Source organism: Alligator mississippiensis, chromosome 1 (genome assembly GCF_030867095.1).
Source record: "Alligator mississippiensis isolate rAllMis1 chromosome 1, rAllMis1, whole genome shotgun sequence".
NCBI classification, from domain to species: Eukaryota; Metazoa; Chordata; order Crocodylia; family Alligatoridae; genus Alligator; species Alligator mississippiensis.
Window position 1 is genome coordinate 144,974,037 of NC_081824.1, and position 21,973 is coordinate 144,996,009.

The 21,973-nt window shown below is 42.7% G+C and overlaps 1 protein-coding gene across 4 annotated transcripts in view; it reads left to right on the plus strand.

Annotated features, from left to right (window-relative positions):
• The window catches only part of KIF25 (kinesin family member 25), a 72,400-nt gene extending 52,257 nt beyond the window's left edge, over positions 1 to 20,143 (plus strand). For all 4 annotated transcript variants that reach the window (XM_014596721.3, XM_019479881.2, XM_019479880.2 and 1 more), the window contains 4 exons: positions 8,634 to 8,785; positions 12,070 to 12,261; positions 15,036 to 15,191; positions 19,946 to 20,143. In XM_014596721.3, the coding sequence (XP_014452207.1) occupies positions 8,634 to 8,785; positions 12,070 to 12,261; positions 15,036 to 15,191; positions 19,946 to 20,103 (658 nt within the window). In that variant the 3' untranslated portion in view covers positions 20,104 to 20,143. The remainder of the gene's footprint in view (positions 1 to 8,633; positions 8,786 to 12,069; positions 12,262 to 15,035; positions 15,192 to 19,945) is intronic.
• Positions 20,144 to 21,973: the final 1,830 nt, after the last annotated feature.

Genomic DNA, 21,973 nt, shown 5'->3' on the forward strand with positions numbered 1-21,973 from the left:
GATTAAGTAGGGAGTTCATACTGCTAGGATTTGAAGCTGTAGTTCCAGAGAGGACTGGTATTTCAAACCAAAGGATTAGCTTACTAAATCATCCTGTCTGGTTCTTGCTGTTTGTTTTCAGAGACATGCTTTTTTTTTCTTCAAATTTGTGTGTCTTTGTAGGTTTGATCCTCATGTACACCTGCTTTAGTAGTGAAGAGGCCATAAAGTGGGCATGAGTTATAGCTACACATTTTAAAGGCCTCTTACACTTTTCAAGTGGTTTAAGTGGCCTTGATATAAAACAGAATTGGGCTTGCTGGATGGTGCATGAAGTAAATATATATCTTTTTTTTATTTGTATTTTCTGTTCAATTTAGATGATAAAATCATGTGTGTCATAACTAGGAACCTACCCAAATTGAGGTGACAGATAGGCAATTTTGCAGGCTGATCATAGTGCCAGCCACTGGCCGCTAATTGGCAGTGCCACACAACAGACAGCCCTCTCAGCCAATCAGTGGCAAAGGGCGAAATCGTGACTTAAGTAGGTCCCTAGACATAACAAATGATGCCTTAACAAGAGAAGGGCTCTATCCATTTTGACGAAAATGTTGTACATAGTGCTCTTAAAACAGCACTATGCACTTAAAACATCATTGGAAGAATGATTGGTGGGGTGAGAGAGTATGAAATGATGGGCAGCACTGGTAGTGGCACTCGGGCAGTAATGGTATTAAGCAGAAGAAAGCTGTTGGACATTTCACTTGTAACCTACCACAATATGACCTATGGAAGATGCTAGTTTAGTAAGAAAAAAGCTTATGTTGTACAGATCATATTGTAAGGGTTATTTTTTTTTTACTGTGGGAAGGAGTACAGAAGGAAAAGAGCTTTGTGGGAAGGTCTAATTTTCCCCTCTGAAAACTGCCTGTCATATTGAAGAGTATAGCACAAAATCATAAAATATTCTATTGCTTGTGGAAACATGCTTTCTTTTACACCTCTCTAATTATAGTGCCTGTCACAAGCTGTTCCCTGCTGTCCCAGCAAGAGCTGGAACTCAGAGGCAAGAAGCATTTTCCTCTCTCTGGGTTAAAACAAAATGCACCCTCAGTGGAAATAATTGAGGGCAATATTTTTATCTTGGGAGATTTAGTCACATAAGCAGCCTGCTTGAGGTTTGTTTATGTGGCTTTGTTATTGCCAGAAATCTTGATAAAAATATAGCAAATGTACTGCAGGGTTGTGTAAACATTTTTTTTACTGTACTGTTATATGTATTTACTAAATCATATATTTTCTGGCCATTGAGCCATCCATAGAAAATTGGAACTCACAAGGAAATTGTAAAATACCTTTTTTTCAAATCAAGGATTTGTAGCTTTCCTCTCTTTTTGTGGAATAATAGTACTTATAGTATTCTAAACAGTGTTATTTTCTTTTCCTTAGGGTATGTCTGCATTGCAGACTCTTTGGGTTAAATTTGATTGCCACTCAAATTTTGCCTCCTTGACTGCACACCCATACTTCTGGAAAAACAGGAAGGGAATCAGTGCAGAAGGGGCTTAGATTCACCTGTATTTTGGGAGGGCATTGAGGATGTTGAGAGGACTCTTGCTCCCATGGAAGCTCTTGACTCATTGTCTTCCCAGGGAGGAAGACCTACCAGCTTAGTTCAGCGCAGTAGACAATTGGCTATGCCTTGTCCTTTTGTATATTGTACTGCCTTTGATTAACCCTTTGATTAACCCTTTCAGGGGCCTTTTTAGTAATGAACCAAGAATCTGGCCTCAATTGATACCTAAAAAATAGTTAATATATCTACTGATGAAGGAGTTTCATATAGTTGTGGATCAATTTCTCTTCCCAGGTGTTTGAGAGAAAAGGGTGAGCTGTAGGGGTGTGTGAAATGGGCTGTATTCGATTCAGATTCGAATTTGGCCTGAATTGGGGACAGTGATTCAGTGACAGCTTGGCAGCGAACCCAGAAGTGGATCAGAAGTACTTCCAGTCCACTTCTGGGTCTGCTACCGAACACGCTGGCCACCCCCCCCCCCCTCCAGCTCTGTGATCAGCTGCGGGGAGGACCCTGGGTCCCCCCTAGGTGCTCCCCTAGACCCAGGAGGCACCAGTCACTGAGCCGGGGGGGGGAGGGGGGGGCCTGCACGCTCCCCGGTGGACCCAGAAATGGACCAGAAGTGCTTCTGCTCCAGTTCTGGGTCTGCTGCCAAGCACGCTGGGGACCCCACGCTCCTGTGGGATGCTGTATCTGCCCCAGCATCTCACCATTCACGAGCCGCCTGGTACCTTGAGGTATGTGGAAAAAACATTTAAAGCTGTGTCTATGTCCAAATTGTTGAATCTTTCTGAATCTCTCCGAATCGATTCAGAGGGTTCTGATTCAATTTGGAGAGATTAAAGGGTCTCCTGATTCGATTTGGATTCGGAGATTCAGCCAATGAATCGGGCTGAATCTCCACCGAATCGAATCAGGGACCAAAGTTTCACACAGCCCTAGTGAGCTCTAGACTCAGATTTTTGCCATGAGGTTGGGAATTGGCAGCTTGAGCAGACTTTCATTGTTCTTCCAATCCTTGCAATGGCTGCTATGTTTATTTCTGTAACTTTTTAATATATGACAAAAGCACTCGTCCCTTTGGAAAAGCACCTTTAAAAATGTTTATCTAAATCAATCAATAAATATTCAGGACTAATACAAATATATCCAAGAATATGTGCTTATATCTCAATTACAATGAAAGCAGCAAAAAGTCAAATTCATAAATGGGTTATATTAATAATTATACTAAAAAGGTTAACAATGAAAAACAAACCCAAACAAAGTAAAGAAATCATAGAGCTAGGCCACCTCTGCTGCCTGGAGTCTAAAGAAAACAGCTGGCGTTTTGAATGAAAACACATCCTCATTTACGATAACATTTCATCTAAAATATATTGGCCCACTGGGCCTCATTGACTTCTCCATATATCAAATAGAATACGGTAGTAGTTTTCCTGTTAACATGCATGTCCTGCTGAATCAGAAAACCTCAGTTTCTTATATCTTCAAGTTGACTTTAGAGAATATGTAGGGTATGTTTTCAGGCCAGCCATAACAGGGTCCCTCTTCTTTGAGCTTGGTCCTTTAAAATCTTTCCATACAGATGCATTATACAGTATGATATGGTAGTGGTCAGGCCAAAAAATGACCAGCAAAAAAAATTCCCCTGTATTTACTTCTTTATAATACAAAAATGAGACTGAGGCAGGTGGGGTATTGTATAAGTAAGGGTCTGACATAGTTTTACATTTTTGGATTTAACCTTGTGTGAACATCTTTTTTTTTAATTATATCAATTCCTGCCATTTTTCTAAAGCAAACTAAATCCACTAGAAATCTGAGCCAAATAATTTCACATTAAAATAAAAGCTAAATTAAAACAAGAACATTTCAGTCTGTAAAGATGTGGAACAATATTCTGGCCCTACTGTGGCTCCTTTTTGCTGTAGCAAGAACTCGGAGGGTAAACACAGACTTTTATATGGGGTCCTGGGCTTTGACTTGCATCAAAACAGGGGCAGCACAGTTGATTGCACAGACAGCTTGAATGGCAATTAGCTCAAATTAACCAAGATTGTCCTGGGGGAAAAATGTTATTTAGGCTACTTCACAGGTGCTTAAAGTGGGACAGCCTCTGACAGCCTCTTTTCTACCTTGTATTCTATCACTGTAATGCTTCCCTTTGGCCTCCCGACCCCACTCTGCTCTCTTCCCTTCCCCCCTCCCCACTCTGCTTTACCTCTCTGCTTTACCTTTTCTTTCTAAATTTACCTATTTACATTTTCACTGACATCCTGCCACACTTTTAGCTTCTCTTATTTCTCTGAGACTCCAAACAGCAGATTCCCTATGTCTGAAGAAGGGTGACTGCCCAAAAGCTTGCCACAAACTTTTTTCCAACTACTCAGTTGGTCTAATAAAAGATATTACATCTACTCAAAAAACCTTGCCTGCCTAAAGTGGGACAGTGGGCTTGTTTGTCTGTAGGATGCCAGGATAAAAGGTTTTGTTTTGTCCTGGGATAAATCCAACATCTGGTTTTAGCCATAAGGGCCAAGAAGCTGGAATGACCACCCATCACAGTACTCCTGCAGTGCGGCTGTGCTGCAGGGGTGGCCAACCTGCAGAACATGTGCCACAAGAGGCATGAGCAGCCTCTCTATATGGCACATGGTAGACTAGAGAAGAGACAGCACAATGGCAGATATGGAGGAAGCAGAAAGCAGAGCAGGCGGGGGAAAGGGATTGGAGTGGCACTGACAGAGGGTAGGAGCCAAGTTATGGCACACATGCCTAAAAGGTTGGTCTCTGCTGTGCTGGAGAATGGGGTATGGCTAGAGCAACTTCTTTTGGTCACCTCTAAGATAATGCTTCATTGGGACCATTACACAGCTCAAAGTATCTCTGTTGCAGCAACCTTGTATGGTATTTGGATATATTTTAATCATCTTAATGTATTTTATCATGTTTAGCTCAAACATTTTAGTACAAAATATATTTTTGTCTCACAATTTTCACTGAAATGTGAAATCTGGGCCTTCATGATGCTACATTCTTTGTATAAAACCACCCCACTCCTGTTCAAGTTAGTATCATAACTCCCATTGACTTTAGTGGTACAGAATCAAATCCTTAGCTGGCAATCTTGCACTAGGATTTTCCATGGTTTCAGTAATGCATATGATCTAAACAGTACTTGTAAGAAACTTGTAAAGTGTTCATTAACATCTGATATTCAAGTATAATATTTTTTTCTTGCTGCCAGAAAGTATATTAAGGTCATGTAAGAAAGTTGATTATTGAAAAAAGCAGAGGAAGCAAGAGAAGGGTTAGAAGTGTGAGATGGCAAATTTATTTGCAAACAAATCATTAGTTTTTCAGATTCTAACCTAGATTCCAGGGCAAAGCTTTGCTCTTCATCTTTATCTAATCAATTGGTTTTACTATCCTTATCCATTTTCTTGCCCTTCAGTTGGGCAATGTTTTCATTATTTCCCTCAACCAGAAATAGAGGCTGGATAGTTTATGATAAAATAACCTCTATAAACCTTTTGTCTTTGTTATGCGTTTAATCTCTGTATTTGTGCCTTGTGTCCATCAAAAGCAAAGTCCTACAGTTATTTTTTTTAATCCACATCTTCATGATCTCTGGTGCTTGGCCCTATTGCTGTTTCATTGTAACTTAGCTTTGCTTATTGCTACCACCTTATCTAATACAATTTACTTGGTCTGACTCGTCACTGTATATATTGTACAGTCCTGATTAATTATAATAGCACAGTAATTCCCCAAAATGACTTTGATCGTGTTCTGATGCCTCTCTGTAAAAAAGCAAATCTTTTTAGAATATAATTAATGGATCTGTGTTGTGCTTAGCTCTCTCTTTACAGTGTCCATTATAAGCATGAGACATGATTTACCTGGTAAAGGGCATATCCAGTAGTCTTTGTTAGAGGAATCTGTTTTTAAGTTCACAGGAGGAAAGTTTTTTTTAGGGGACCTGAGGTATGAGGTAGTAAAAAAGAGAGAGAAAAATGTTTCTTCACTTGCCTCAGATAACCTGAAAATAGAAAATTTTACAAACACTAGTTGAACCCACGCTTCACTGCAGAAGATTAATTTGATTTTTTTTATAAACTTTTGTAGTAATCATCATCATCTTCACTTCATGGTCTATGTATCATTGCCTGTTCCAACTTCAAAAGCTTTCAGACCGTTATTTCCTTCTGGTTTCTTCTCTTGTAGACTGTACTTGAAATTTTTTACTTGAGTGAGCTGCCAACCCCTATAATCTGGCCTCCAGATCTGGCCTCTGGAATAAGAGATTTAATTTTATATAGATTCTTGTTTGATTATGTGAGTTTTTTCTTTTGTAATCTTGCTATACATACACAAAACAGAAAGGCAAAAGAGGCCTCTCTTATGGAAAGATGGCCAGTAAGGGACATCTGAATTCTAAATAAATGTTTTCAGTTAGTACCAATAATTTTAACTTGGGATCAAGGCCGTCCCTGGTGGGGGGTGAATCAAGGTGACCGCCCTGAGCCCCACGGAGCAGCAGCAGCATGGAGCTGGGCTCGGCAGCGGTTCTGCATCCAGCCACTCGCTACCGCCACCCCCCCCAACGTGTCAATGCCACTGCCAATGTCAGCAGCAGCTTCTTTGGGTCCAGGATTAGAGCAGGAGTGGGGCCCCGCATGGGCTGATTTGTCCCAGGCCCCACACCCTGCTTGGGTTGCCTCTGCTTGGGACTCACAGGATCCGACACTTAAAATAGTACAGATTAAGGTATTGGGTAAAGTCTCCGTTCTTCAGAAAACTGGTAAAGTAGTTCTGTGGGACAAGTTCACAGAGTTAAAATGTCTTTCTAATTTTTTTTAAGGGGGGGGGGTGGAAAGCAGAGGCAAGTATTCCTTACTCAAGCTTTGAATGAGTTGAAATAAAAGAAGCCAGAAAGATAGTGATAGGGGCTCTTAATTAAAGCCAGAAGGCATTCCAGACCCAGTGAGTGTCTTGTTTGTTTAATCTTCTGTTTTTGTGTTGAAAAGGAATGAATTGTAGACCTGAGAAGACTGAACAAATGTACAAAGAGAACAAGACTTCAAGTAGAAACACTTGCTTCTCTTGAGATTGTTATGAATCAACAAAACTATGATTTTGCTGAATTGTGTTGGCATTAACTTAGATATCTTGATAAATTAAGTTCACTGCAGGTAAATTTAATTTACCAGAAAATTCACACTTGTTTTAGGACTCTTCCTTTAATATTGTCCATTACCTTGTGAATAATCAGAATCACGACTCTCAAAAATACTGGGCCTCTAACCCCCTGCTTTTGAAGAAAATACCTCTGCTTTTCACCCTGTATGCAGCACTGCACTAACATAGCTATCCTGCTTCCAGTTTGGAACTAGCATATGCAGAGCTAGTCTGGCATGCTTCACCATGGCACCACGTGGCACTGCATAATCATAGTATTTGGAGCTATGGGTCCTTGTTCGCATAGCTTCTCTCAAAATCAGCAAATGCTATTTTTCCATTCCTGGCAGGCATACGCATTAAAAAATCGCCACTCCCACAATTCTTTCTGGTAGAAAAGAATCGGAATCAAACACCTACTCTAAGATATGGATTTAATTTACAGGCAGTCCTCGACTTACAACTTTTTGAGTTACAACGTTTATAAATTGACACCCTGTTTCAACTTTACAACACCAGTTTTGACTTTACAATGCTTGATCTGATGTGATACCATGGCAGTGAACAAGTTCACTGAGTCGCTCATCTCCCTGGAGAGCATCTGTCCAAACTTCCTTGGACACTTTCTTTAAGAAAGCAGACAAGACTCCAGAAAAACCTGCAGCCAAGACCCCCTGAAAAGACTCCAGCCAAGAACCCGTCAAAAAGTCCAACCAAGACCCCTTCAAAAAATCCAGCAAAGTCATCTCAAAGAAGTCCTTCCAAATCAATATGATTGCTATTTACAATATAAATACATTAATGTAGCTATATTACTCATCTATAATTGATTGAGTACAAAATTCTGGGGTATTTTTTGGTGAAAATAGGGTATCAGGCCTAGGTTCAGGAACCAATCCCCCATTTATAACATTGTTTCTTATGAGAAAATTGATTCCGAGTTACGACGTTTCGACTTAAGACGCGGTTTTCAGGAACCAATTGTGTCATAAGTCCAAGGACTGCCTGTACTTATTGGAACAAGAAGTCTATGGTTCCTGTAAAGGCCAGTACATCATTTTGACAATTAAAGTAAAATAGTTTTATTGGGATTAATTTTAAATAATTGAAAATTAAATTAGCAGCCACAGATAGTGCCCTGGACTCCTCTTAAGAAAAACCTTTTCCTAAGTGTTCGTGTCCACATCGCAAATGTCAGTCACATTGACAAACATGCTGCCAGTTAAGTGATGATGTCCCACCTGGGAGCTCATTATACAGTCTAGTAAATCCTCCTCCTGAGTTTCTCAAGTCCTTGTCTCTATTCGTGTCAATCAACATCCTTCCTGGAGCATTTACTTCAGTTAAGAGCATTCATAAGTGGGGAGGCCTGCTCAGGGAACAACAGCACTGAACTTTTCCCTAGGATTAGGATATTGCTTTTGATTTCCTAGAATTTATTCCAAAGGTGAATTGTCATTTCCACAGGTCACAAGAAATGGTATTTCTACTATTTTATCCCAATTCTGTACCCTTATAAGAGTAGAAGTGGCATGAGTTTAATGTAAGATAAACAGGTAAATTATACATGAGTATGATAACAAATTTCAGGAAGCTCTTCGCTTAACTTTTGCTTTTTACCACAAGTAAAAAGTAGCATTCAGACTATTTCCACCAGCCTATTCCTCATGAGGCAGCTTCATCTTGGCTTGAAATGTCATGTGCCCTAGCTGGAAGGGTCTGTCCAGCAGACATTTGTGGACCTAAACACTGGCAAAAGAACAATTTCAAAACCAGGTTAACAATAATGCAAGAAGTAGGAGGAGGAGCAAAAGGAAATTACTAGGTCCAGGTCTAGTTTCCCAGATTTCTAATTCCACTTTTATTATCAACTAATTTTTTTTTTTGCTAGGACTGTTGAAAATGCTGCTGAATTCCTGCAGCTAGTTAATAAAGGTCTACAGCTACGGGTCAAACACCCAACATTGGTGCATGCTCATTCCTCTCGTTCTCATCTGATAGTTACATTGACCATAGCCATGACTGTCTTGGGAGATAGCATTGGTAAGTAGAATGTTGTTAAAATATCTCCATGTCTCTGAAATGTAGTCTCTGGATTGAAGGATTTTCTTATTGTTCTCTCCTTCATTCTAACAATCTTTTTTTTATAGCATTTAATCTTAGCTCCCTGATCTTTTCTGTTTCTTTTCAATTGTTTTTCCAAACACCAATCTAATTTGTATGTGATAGTTGTTCAGCTTGTTAAATGTTTTTATAGAACTTCTACACTTCTCTTACCCTCATATAACATGGTAGTACTTAGGGAGTTTCAGCGTGAAACAATGGCATAGCTAACAGGCATAAAGATGAAAACTATAGCTGCATAACTTCGTAAATAATTGTTATTTAAATATACATGCGAAGATTGTGGTAAAGCAGACATACTTCAGGGCATATGCTGACAACTACCAAGAACAGGAAGGATTTTCCATTTACAGATTGCCTTGCAGACCTAGAAAAATTAATTCAGGAAGTTTCCACTGTTCTCTGCAACACTAATAACTGCTTGCTACCAAAGAAGACAAACCCAGCAGTCGTATCTAGTATAGTAAAACCTGTATTCCTACATTTCATTTATATGTATATGTATATGTACGTGTGTGTGTGTGTGTGTGTATATGTGTGTGTGGGCAAATTGTAAATACATGCGAGTTATACATATGCATGTGTATGTATTCATTCTTGCTATTAATTTTTGCATCAGGAATTGCCACCATCTTGCTTTTGAGATGGAATGTTTCAGAGGTTAATTTTGTTTCTTTTTCTGTTTTTGCTTGTTATAATAAGACTCTTCATTTCTAGTGCTGTGGTCCATCTTGCAACAATAACATGGTTTTAGAAAATGGAAAATATTTTTAACTTTTTTCCCCTTTAGATCCCTATCGGAAATTAAACAGGGGATATTAGCAAAACAGAACAAACAGTGCCCTGGTTTACCTGCAGCCCCTGCCAAAAGACACAGCTCGTTCAGATGCTGCAGCTTTACTATTCCAGATGTTTGATTTCTTCAGCTGTATAGCTTTGTCAATCAGGCAGATGTTACTTTCAGAGTGTTCATGCTCTTAACCCACTAGCCACCTTGCTTAGTTCAGGTTTTTTGGTGCTGTTCGTTAGCTGGTATGGAACACCAGCTACTCCATGCCACTTCTTTGAGACTTGCAGCAAAGTTAGAATTTTCTGCATTATGTTGTCTATAGGCGGTCAAGTTTCAGGATCACAGTGTACGAGTTAAGATGACTGAATGAGCATTATGGCAAGTAAAGAAGCACTACAGAGATGGAACCTCAAGATAAAACTATGACAGTGCAATCTGTCTCTTTAAGAAGACCCACTCCTTGCTGAAGATCCAGATGCAGCAACTTGCCAAAGGCATGGCACCGGAGGTCCAAGATGTAGATAAAAACAGGAAGCTGCAGGAAGGGAAGCTAACTCTATGCTTAAAGCCATGGCTAGCTAGGAGGTACATCACCAGCTTAAGCTAAGCTTTTCTACGATTTTGTTTCAGCAAATCTTCTTGTGAGTGTCTGTGGAGAGGAGGTTGTTTTGTTTCCTTGCCCCACAGTGGGAAAGGGAAAAGATTTACTTTCAGTCTGCCTGGCTTATCTTTGTAAGCCAATGCAGCTGCTCTGTCTCAGTGGGTAAAATATACACTGTAGATTGCAGTGTAAATGCACTAGCATGGGACCTGGTAACAATCTAGTCTTAGCAGGGAGCTCTGTGCATACTCATTTGTTCTGCTTCTCAGGTGGGTTTTGCTGTCTGTCCTGCTCCTGTACTGCCACTGTTAGACTGCTAGTATTACCCAAGCAAGCCAGTTTAGAGCTGGCTCAAGTATCCCCACAGTCCATTGCAGTTTGCAGGCTAAGCAGTATTTTCTGACCTACTGTGTTATGAGTAGGGTGCTTTCTTATCTCAGACCAGAAGGCAACTAGTAAATAAACAAGATGCTGAAGAATAAAGATGGAAGTTAAGCTGCCAACTAGAAAGAAAAAGATATTTTTTTTTTGCTATTTCTTAGTTGGTCTAATAAAAGGTATCGTCTCTGAACCAAGAGTTGTAGAGTTTTGCATTTCTTTTTGTCTCAGACCAACATGGCTACCAAATACATACCTGCTGCCAACTAGAAGCACTTTTACCTGTATCCCTATCACCTGGGGAAGACACACTCACTTAACCAAGATGAGTGAAGCAAACACAAAAAGAAATTTACCGTATATTCTGTATGCCCTCCTGCCCTCTCGAGCCCCAATCAAAGCCCAGAATGGAAAGGTTTGGAGGGGAGGAATGTGAGCTCTGAGACCCTCCTTGGCAGCTGCTGAACTACCAGGGCTATCTGAACAAGCGAAGGTATTGTGGATGTGGCTTATATGGTTCATCAGGCACATGTGGAAGAGAGATGGCGTGAGACAGAGCAGAGGAGTTCTGCATTCCAGACTGAATAGCAGTGAAGGCCAGAGAAGCAGAAGAAGGAGAAATAGTTCTCCAACCTGAACTGCAGCAAACAAAGGACCAGGAGCATTAGAAATGGCTGTAGAGCTTCATGGTCCTAAAGATACAGAGCCCTAGTCTGCAGGAATTAAGGGACTGATGATGGGCAACAGTTTTGTTTTGTTTAAATGCCTATAGTAGTCTCCTAAACCAGTGTTTCTTAACCTGTGGGTCACAATCCACAAGTGGGTCTCAAGACTACATGAAAGAGTTGTGAACAGACTTTAAAAAATGGATCAACAAACTTTAAAAATGGATTCTCCTTTAAAGGAGAAAAAAAGGAAGCCGTTGCTTTTCCCTTGCAGGTTGTTCCAGCCTGCAAGGGGCTGCTTAGGACTACTTGGGGGATTCCCCATACTCCACCCCCCCCAACCTACACAATGAGGGGCTGGGGCCTGGAGGCAGCAGTGAGGGGCACTGGGTCGAGACTGGCCGTTGATGTTTACAAATGGGTTCTGGTACAAAAAAGGTTGAGAACCACTGGAGTAGACTACTAACATTTCCTATTTCCACCGAGCAGTGAACACAGAGGTGGGAGTGATATTAAATAATGTAATGCAGAACCAGCTCTGGTATCTAATTGATATCATCTCCCCAGTGGGCAATGATCTGAATTAGAGTAGATACAGATTCCAGACTTGTGGATCTGAGTAGCTCAGCCCACCCCAGGCATTAATACTGACCTACACAGTGATCTGAAACAGAAGACTCTGGGCAAACCCATCACTGCTGTGTGTTTTGTTTTGCATTTTGTGATGGTACAAATAAACTTTTCTCATTTGTTTATTTCCTTCGTCCAGGCACCCTGTGGGCAGATGAAGAGTCTAGTCAGAAACTAAGTAAAGCACTTTCCTGCACCTTTCCACAACTAAGAGAAGATAAAACCACCTTTTCTTCCAGAGCTTCTCCAGCACACTCGGAGCCCACTGAGAAACCAAAGCACATCAAGACTAAATTACAGCTGGTGGATTTAGCTGGTAGTGAATGTGTTGGTGAGGATATATTTTTATGACAATGCTGTTTTGACTTACAGGCATGATTGTTTGAAAGGGAGTAGCTGGGTTTAGCTTATTAACTAAGGGCTTGTGCTACCCTACTTCTTCATAGAAGGTGATTTAGACTCATGCATCCAGACTGTACTGATGCCACTGCATCTGATTTACCACTGTATTATTCTAGCTTTACACTGATATTATGTCATTGAAAATACCATGTAAAATGAATTAACACTGCAAATAGTTGGGCCCAGGCAAGCACAGTAGAATTGTGGTAAGTACAGCATTTGTTCAGACTGTTCTATACAGTTGTAATAGACTAGTATAGTTCATATATATGTAAAAAAATTAGCATATTCTTATTTTTCATAGAAGTGTTCATGAATTATTTGACTATACTAACTGCTATAATGATCGATGTCACTGTGTGTAGTTTTCCTGCCTACTTGAGAAAAAATCTTGGAGGAAATTGGTGTGTTGAAAAGATAATACTGTTTTTTTTGTTTATTCAGCACGTTCCTTTTCCTCCTCCTCTATGTGCACAGTAATTTAAAAAACTTTATTATTTCCTAAAGGACAAGCTTTCTTACTAAGAAAAGCCATGCAGCCAAATGTACCATTCCAGAAATAATGTTTTGAAAACAAAACCCGTATTATGAAAGAGTCCTTTACATTACTGCCAAGAGCTCTTTCTTCTGGTCACTGTTAACTTTTGTTCTATAAAAAAACATAACGGGATATGTTATTTTTTTAATATGCTGTCAGTGTTAGAAACTATTTGATAAACATGAAATTGAGCAGTACCGCATGTTTGTCTGTTCCCTCCACTCAAGCAGGGTCCAGGCATGTGCTATTTTATGTACTTACTGGACCCAATCCTCAGGTAGCGTAAAGTGATATAACCCCACTGCAGTAGCCTCAATATGCTGGTGCTGATTTATACCAATGAAGATCTGGTCCAACATATGCAGCGGACTAGATTCTGCTATTGATTCTGGTGGTGAAAATCTAAAGACATTAAAATTACCTTGGAGTTAGACTGCTTTACCAGAGAGCAGATTTTAACCCAGTATCTTCTGAGCACTGAGGTTTTGAGCAAAGTTAAATGAAAAACAATTTTGTCAGGATTACCTGCATGTCTACACTGTTTACAAGTACCGTTTCCCTTCAGCTTGATAGTTCTTTTTACAGTCATCCAGAATGATCTTTTTTAATCATTTTCACATTGTTGTTTGTGAGCCAAGTTGCTAGTTCTTAGAGAACACTATCAAACCTCCTTATAAATCTATCCTAAGGGGTAGGGGTTCACTTTGAAAACGTGGGCAAGTGTGGCGAGTCAGATCTTGGTTCAGCCATCACGTAAAGCCATAAGGGGAAATAAGATCCTTCCTCACTGCCACCAGCATCTGTATGGGATTTCTCTGTCTCTGCTGCAATCATGGCAAATGAAGGAGATTGGCACTCTGGTACTGACAAGTGTTGGCAGCACATTATTACCCTACTAGCAGCAGCCATGAAGGAGTGCAGAAGGGATTGTCCCTGCTAGGGGTTGTCTACCCATAGAATTGCAAATACAACTAAAGGCCTGAGATGTTGTATCAATTTAGTTAAACTTGTGCAGACTAAGCCAGAGAGAGACAGTTCCTTTCTTGGGTTGCTCCTGGGGCACTGCAACCATGTTCTTCCTTTTACATGGAGCCAGAACACAAAGTACAATGCAACCCTTCATGTAAAACTACTACAAGGGATTATACTATGACTCTCTGTATCTTTTAGAGACTAGAAAACATAAATACCCATCACATTAACAGCCCACTTCATGTCCAGCATATGATCCTTGTCATCTTGACCTGGCATCCCATCAATTAAGCAGATTGATGCCACTTCCTCTTCTGGCCTGGGAGATATCTATTAATAGATGACTACTGGAGGAAATGGTATATGATCTTACTTCAGACTCATTTGGAACCAGAGTCCCACGGCTCTAGACCACTGTCTTGCTGAATTGTCTTCGGGTCTTTTCTCTGGATCCAGGCTACAAAGTTTTTACTTTTTTACTTGCAGAACTACAGTCTTGCTGGCGAAACATTGAATAGTGAGTCCGTACCCAAGGCTCCTAGGGAAGATAGCTAAACCATCCTTTCTGCAAGGCTTTTGCTGTTCTCCGTCAGCTGGAAGGCAGGCACAAACACTCTCAGACTTCGGCTGTCTTTAATAGCTCCTTCACCAGCTGGTGCCTCCCAGGGTGCAGTTCACACTACAAAGCTGGTGGAGCCACTGTAAATGCATAGATATGCCCAGGCTCTGGCGATGTAACAGTGGAGGCAGCTATCTAGTGCTGGAAGTTCTGGCGGTTTGAGTATGAAAAAGACCTGGATCAATGGCCTGATCACAATATATATGGACACAGGGTATATGGTACAGCCAGTAAGGTCTTCTTATGGATGAGAAATAAATCAGGATTCTGCACTGTGGCCAAGCATTGAAGATCCCTCAGCACGTTGCTTGGGAAGTGGAGTATTGCTACGTGTTGTTCAACAATACAGTGTCACTGTGTAATTAAGCAGCTGCTGCATTTTGCCTCAGAGATGGAGAGCCCTCAGGTCACCTTTCTCCATTTATCTTTAAATGTGGTATTAAAACAAAAATGTTAGCTATTAACGTTAACAATAAACAATACGCTGTACATAGAGCCTTTGTACATAGATGCCTATAGCCAGCAAAGAAGCTTTGACTTATTCTTATTGTTATTTTCTTTTCTACTCAATTAGGCATGTCTGGAGTGACTGGAGCAGCCCTGAGAGAGACCTCATTCATTAATCGCAGCTTGTCTGCTCTGTCGGATGTCCTTGGAGCAATATCAGAGCAGCGCTATCACATTCCTTATCGAAACAGCAAACTAACCCACCTACTCCAGGACTCCATAGGTGAAAATTTCTTTTCCTTTTTCCAAAACTTGACCTTGCATTTTTATTAAGAAAATACTTAAGGTTTTGGGTTAGGGGTTGCCTTAGCTTATTTTTTGTTTGTTTCTTCACATGTTTTGATGTTTTCCCAAATGAGGTTGTATATAAGGCCATCCTTAGCAGACTGGCTGATGGCAACATCCTGAGGGATAGCCAACATGGGTTTGTTACGGGTAGGTCTTGTTTGACCAATCTCATTTCCTTTTACGACCATGTGACCTAGCACCTGAACAACAGGGAAGAGATTGATGTCTTATATCTTGACTTCAGAAAAGCCTTCAGTCTGGTATCCCATGATCACCTCTTGGTAAAACTGGCAAACTGCAGCCTCGGCCTCACCACGATCCACTGGCTGGGGAACTGGTCCTGTAGTAGGACCCAGAGGGCAGTGGTTGATGGAAGTCAATTGTCATGTGCTGTGACCAGTGGGGTCCCTCAAGGCTCTGTCCTAGAGCCTATACTATTTAACATTTTCATCAATGATGTAGACATTGGTGTCATAAGCGGACTGGCCAAGTTCGCCAGCAACACCAAACTCTGAGGACAGGAGGGCGATCCAGACAGACCTTGACAGGCTGGGAAATGGGCAGACGAGAACCTGATGGTGTTTAACACTGAAAAATGCAAGGTTCTCCACTTTGGGAGGAAAAACCTGCATCATACTTATAGGCTCAGCAGTGCTATGCTGGTTAGCACTACAGATGAAAGGGACTTGGGGATCACGATTGACCACAAGATGAACATGAGCCTTCAGTGTGATGCTGCAGCTAGTAAAGCGAGCAAAACACTGGCTTGCATCCACAGGTGCTTCTCAAGCAAATCCCAGGACGTCATTCTTACGTTGTACTCAGACTTGGTGAGGCCGCAGCTGGAGTACTGCATCCAGTTTTGGGCTCCACAGTTCAAAAAGGATGTGGAAGAGCTTGAGAGGGTGCAGAGGAGAGCCACGCGCATGATCAGAGGTCAGGAAAACAGACCTTATGATGAGAGGCTGAGAGCTCTGGGACTCTTCAGCCTGGAAAAGCGCAGGCTCAGGGGTGATCTGGTGGCCACCTATAAGCTTATCAGGGGTGCCCATCAGGATCTGGGGGAACGTCTGTTCACCAGAGCACCCCAAGGGATGACAAGGCCGAACGGTCACAAACTCCTCCATGACTGTTTCAGGCTGGACATAAGGAAGAACTTCTTTACTGTCTGAGCCCCCAAGGTTTGAAAAAGACTGCCACTAGAGGTGGCTCAAGCACCCACTTTGAATGCCTTCAACAGACATTTGGATGTTTATCTTGCTGGGATCCTATGATCCCTGCTGACTTCCTGCCCCGGGGCAGGGGGCTGGACTCGATGATCTTCTGAGGTCCCTTCCAGCCCTAATGTCTCTGAATCTATGAATCCAGCATTATAAGTCTAGCAGTGTTTCTGGAAGAGGTTGTATAGGAGGGCATAAAAAGGCACTGGAAATCAGAAATCTATTCTGAACTCTCTTAATGATTTGTGTAAGCCGTTTTAACTTTATTCAGTGTTGGTTTTATGTGCTGGTAAGTTTTCTATACCTACTTCATTGGATTCTGAAATGCTTAATTAATTTAAGATTTAACTTCAAGTACGTTTTAAAATTAAGCTTAATTAATCCACTGTTTGGATTATACAAGTATCAGAAATGTTCAGATTTCCTGGCTCCTCTTGCTGCATATAGAACACAATGCCCAAATAGTATATGGAGATCCTAGAGCATGCACTTAAGTTCTCTGGTACATCTCCTGTTTGAGCTTGTGTGTGCACCTCTTCTCTAACATTTCATTGAAGTGCACACTGGCAGTAAGTAACATGAGTGCAACTCACTGGTGAGCATATGTTTCAGGTTGGTCCCCTGCTGTCTGATCCACCCAGGGATTGTCTACACATGCACTTTATTGTTCATTAATGTGCAGTAGGGCTGTGCCAAAAAACACCATTCATTTCGACAGGACAGTGTTTCGTTTTGGGTTTTGTTTCGTTTTGAATCACTGTTCCGTTTCGTTTCATCGAAACTGTTTCTCTGTTTCAACACTTGACATTTCACTCACAGGCTATAATGGGGAAGCATAAAACTGCCTATAACTTTGTAATTTTTTTGGCAGATTTGGATGAAAACAGCAGGGATGGTAGACCCTTCTGAGGGCATGAAGCCTGCCCTTTTGAGGGCATGAAGCCTGCCAAATTTCAAGGAGATAGATATAGGGGTTTCTGGGAAACTGCACCTCAAGCTGCTGACAAGCAAAACTTGTGACGTGTGACTTTGTGTGTGTTAAGGCTCCTCACCCTCACTGGTGCTAGGGCCTGTATACAGCATGGTAGTGTGGCCCAGTGAGGCCTCCTCCACCCCTACAGCCTCAGCCTGGTCCACCACTTTAAATGACAACAGGTAATAACTTAGTAAGCACCCCAGTAGCAATAGCAGCATCTCCAGGCAGCCAAACTGTCACAGTCAATATCAGAGCAGTCCTTCCTCCCTTCCCCCTCCCTCTCCTTACTTTAGTTTCTGTTTCCCTGCAGGCAAGCCCAGCTTAAGCTTCGAAACTTGAAATGTTTTGAAACTTTCAAAATGTTTTGACTGCCCTTGTTTTGTTTCAAGGCTGTTTCGAAGCCCTTCGTTGTGTTTTGATTTCACTGCTTGAAATGAGTTGAAACAGCATTGAAATGAAACAGCCACCAAAATTCACACAGCCCTAATGTGTACTAAAGCATCACCGTCTACGTGTGTGCAGTGAATACTGCACAGTAGATCAATTTAAAGCACCATTTGCTAGCACTGATAGATACAGGCACTAGAAAATGACACTTTAAACTAATGTGCTGAAGCACATATGTAGACTATGACTGGGAGCAATTTGCTCCCTGTCAGCCCAGGCAGCAGGGGACCACAACTTCTGCCTGGCTAAGCCCCGAGCTCGGTGGGGGTGAGGGGGGAGCTGTCGCAGCAGCTTCCATCTATCCAGGGGCAGCTCCCAGCCATACAGCACTCAGAGTTAGCCCCAAAATATTGGGGGTGGGGGGCAGCGATCTCTTTAAGCTGCATGGCGTGTTCAGCCACACAGGTGAGCTCATGCTGCACTGCCAGGCGCACCTGCGCGGCTGTGCATGCCACATAGCTTAGAGGGAATGCTGTGGGGGGAGTTGTTACAGCAGGTCCTAGTTGTCTGGGGGCAGCTCCCAACCCCCCAGAGCCCACACAGGTGGGAGCTGCTCTGACAACTCCCCCCTCACCCTTTGGAGCCCAGGGCAGACCTCTGTACCCCTTGCCAGCCTGGGGCTGCCCCTGGAGCCCCTTGTTAGCCAGGGGCTGACACCCGAGGAATCCTGGAGCTCCCCCTGGCTGCTGCAGGGGGTCAGAGGAGGGCAGGAGCAGCCCTGGACTAGGCTGCTCCTGTCAGGCTCGATTTGCTCCTGACCTGGGCACATGTCTAGACATGCACCTAGGAGCAGTTTAATGCACCTGAATTTACTGTGTGGTAAATTTTGGCACATCAGTTGTACATGTAGATGTGCCCACAGTGTATAAGTGAGAGTTTCCAGTTCAGTCCTTGGTGTGTTGACTAAGATGGTGGTAGCCCTCAGTACACAGATTTTTGAGAGGGTATCTCATAATAAGGACTTGGGGAGGGGGAAATACTGATTCTGAGCAAAATATTTGTGAAAACATTTAGTGGAAATAAAAAGTGCCAGTTTTCTGAAGGTGGAAAGTAAGACAGGAAGGACTGGAGAGATTTCCACAAGCCTTGGAGTCAAGAGACCTAGGTGCTAATCCTGGTTCTAATACTGATCTTTGGATATATGACCTAAAGCAGTGGTGGCCAGCATTTTTGGCAGGTGTGCTATATATAAATTAAGCCCTGCCTCTAGGCTGAGTGCAGCTCTCATCCCTGACACCCAAAGGCACACCTGATGGAGTTTGCCCCTTGGGGCACTGGAATAGAGGCAGGGGATGCTGCTGCAAGATGAGGTGTCACTGTCAAGCACCAGGTTAACCCTTGCCTGGCCCTGCAACCTCCACTCTTTTATGTGGCAAGTGAGATTCCAAAGCCCTTAATTCTGCGGCAGCTTCAGGGCCAGGCATGGCTTAACCTGGCTCTTGGCAGTGACACCTAGCACCTCCTCTTGCAGCAGCATCCTGTTTCCATAACTGGAGGTCGAGCTCCCCATCTAAACCCGACAGGCACCTTCCTTTACTGAGCTCCTGGGGCTTGCATGCCATGCCCAACAGCTACCTGTGCCACTTGTAGCATGTACCATGGGTGGGCCAACCCTAACCTACAGTCTCTGAGCTGGAGTTTCCATCCAACAATAGCTTTTGACAATTAAAGGATCCCTTTCTTGAAGTACTTGCCTACAAATGACATCTGCTTTTATAGTGATCTTACAACACATAGCAAAACTTAATGAAATGTCCAGATCCATCACATGCATGTGGACTTATTAATGCAATAGTAAAAGACAGTAAGGTCTGTATTATAAATTGTATAGTATGCTTGTTCTAACGTAAATGCTCAGGCGGCTAAAAGAGACGATTTCAGGTGGCTTTACTGTAATGAGCTCGTGTATATTTAACAGCCCTGTTTATACGTAGTCCTCCAATGTACAGAACTGACAGCAGCCCACTCTGGCTGTTGTGCAGATGAACGTCAGCATTTCCTAACATGTTGAACATAAATATGCATGTGTGTTTCTTCTGTTTTTAGGGGGCGATGCTAAATTGCTGGTGATGCTCTGCGTCTCCCCCTGCCAGAAATATTTAGCGGAATCGCTGCAATCTTTGGGATTTGGAACGCGAGCTCGGCAAGTTCAGAGAGGACAAGTCAAGAAAAGAAATCTGCTGGTGTCAAGCAAATCCAAATAAAACCTAAGACTCTTGTGGATTAAAGTATTATTAATGAGTTCCTCAGCCTGAAATGTATCTTGTTGTCATAAAGCCATGCTTTTAGGTTTAGACTGCCAGATAAAATAAACGCTCTTCAGTATAGTATTAGCAAGCCATAAACTTGCTGATTAATGTTCTGGTTCCAGAGATAACAAAAAGTATTGACAACAGCTACCAAGCGTGATGGATGGCATAGCATAAAAATACATCATGTTTTAGGGGAGCAACATCAAAACACAGTTTTAGGGCAACTGTTTAGATTTGGCAAATAAGTAGAACTAAGTCAACAGAGCACCGATTCCAGACAGTTCACATTGGAAGAGCTGCGCCTGCATCCTGTTATTTCAGTTGAAGATACAAATTTTCTATTACTCTGCTTCATTTCAATATATTTTGTTTGATCTTTCAGCACGTCATTCTGCTGATGTGCTCATCTCTTTTGCCCCAAACATTCCTAATTTGTCACTAACTGCACAGTGGTGCAGGAACTTGCTAACTGAACTGAAGGATTTTCTCTCTCGCTTAAATATATAACTAGGGCACAGTAAGTTGGACCAAAGGGAAAAGACTAAGATACTGTTTTTCTGTTTGAAAACTCATCTTGATGTTTTGGCAGAAGGGAACACCTGAGTGACAAACCCAGAAGCAAGGGACAGATTGCCCAACTTTTAAAATTTGTGTTTCACTTTAAAGAGCAGGAGTGAAATTCAGGTCCCATTGAAGTCATAGGAATAGGATTTTACCCAATTTTTTAAAAATCAGATTTTTCAGTTTGCTGTTGCCCACTGATACAGAAGATGTGCTTGGGGAGATGTAGGTGACCAGTTTTCAACTTGACCTATACCTGTCCTGGCTGATAAAAGCTAGCCAGGGGATACTGGGGCCACTGCTGGCAAGGGGTTGCAAGTTCTCTTTGGGAGGGTAAGGTGCTGAACATTATTGAGTCTGTAATAGTGTGGCTGCTACTCAAAAAATCATTGCTTGCTGCTAACTCTTCAGCTAATTATCAGCCTGTCTCCAACCTCCCCTTTGTAGAGAAGGTCATTGAATGAGTGGCTGCCTGATAGCTCCAGGCGCATGTGGATGCCATTGGATTCCCGGACACTTGTTAGTCTGGCTTTTGTCCTGGATATAGTGCAACGACTGCACTCATAGCCTTGGATGACAATCTTTTTCTGGAGATCAACATGGCAAACTGTACCCTGCTGATTTTACTAGATCTTTCAGGAGCCTTTGATGCAGTTGACCATGATATGCTGCTCAAGTAGGGGTGGGCAAAATATGGCCCATGGGCCAGATCCAGGCTGCCAAAAGGCTTTATCCAGCCCATGGCGGGCCCCTTGGCCCCACCTGGCCCAGGGGGCAGGCTGGGCTGTGGCATGTGCAGCCAGTCCCACCGCTCCTGGGTGTACAGTGGAGCTGGATCGGCATGCTAGCCAGACTCACTTCCCAGCAGCCACTGCTGCCAGACCCAGTCCCACTGCCTGTGCACCCCAGCCCATCTGCCCCACACCCACTACTGTGGGTGCCAAACAGGGCAGGCAGTCAGGCATGATCTTCATGGGGACCCCAGGACCCCCATGGGCAGGGTGTGTTTCGCTGGGCAGATGGGATGAGCCGAACCTGGGCAGGGAGCAGTAGCTGGGAGTGGGGCCAAGGCTGGTGACAGCATAGGGCCATGTGGGGAGCAGATCGTGGCTTTGCCCCAGGCCCCTGTCCTGCGCTATCACCACCCCACAATCCCAGCCTTGCCTGCCCATCCCGCTCCCAGGTACCATTTCCCACCCATCCGCGGCCCCATCTCATCCGCCCAGCCAACTTCATCCTGCTCCAGGGGCTCAAAGCTGGT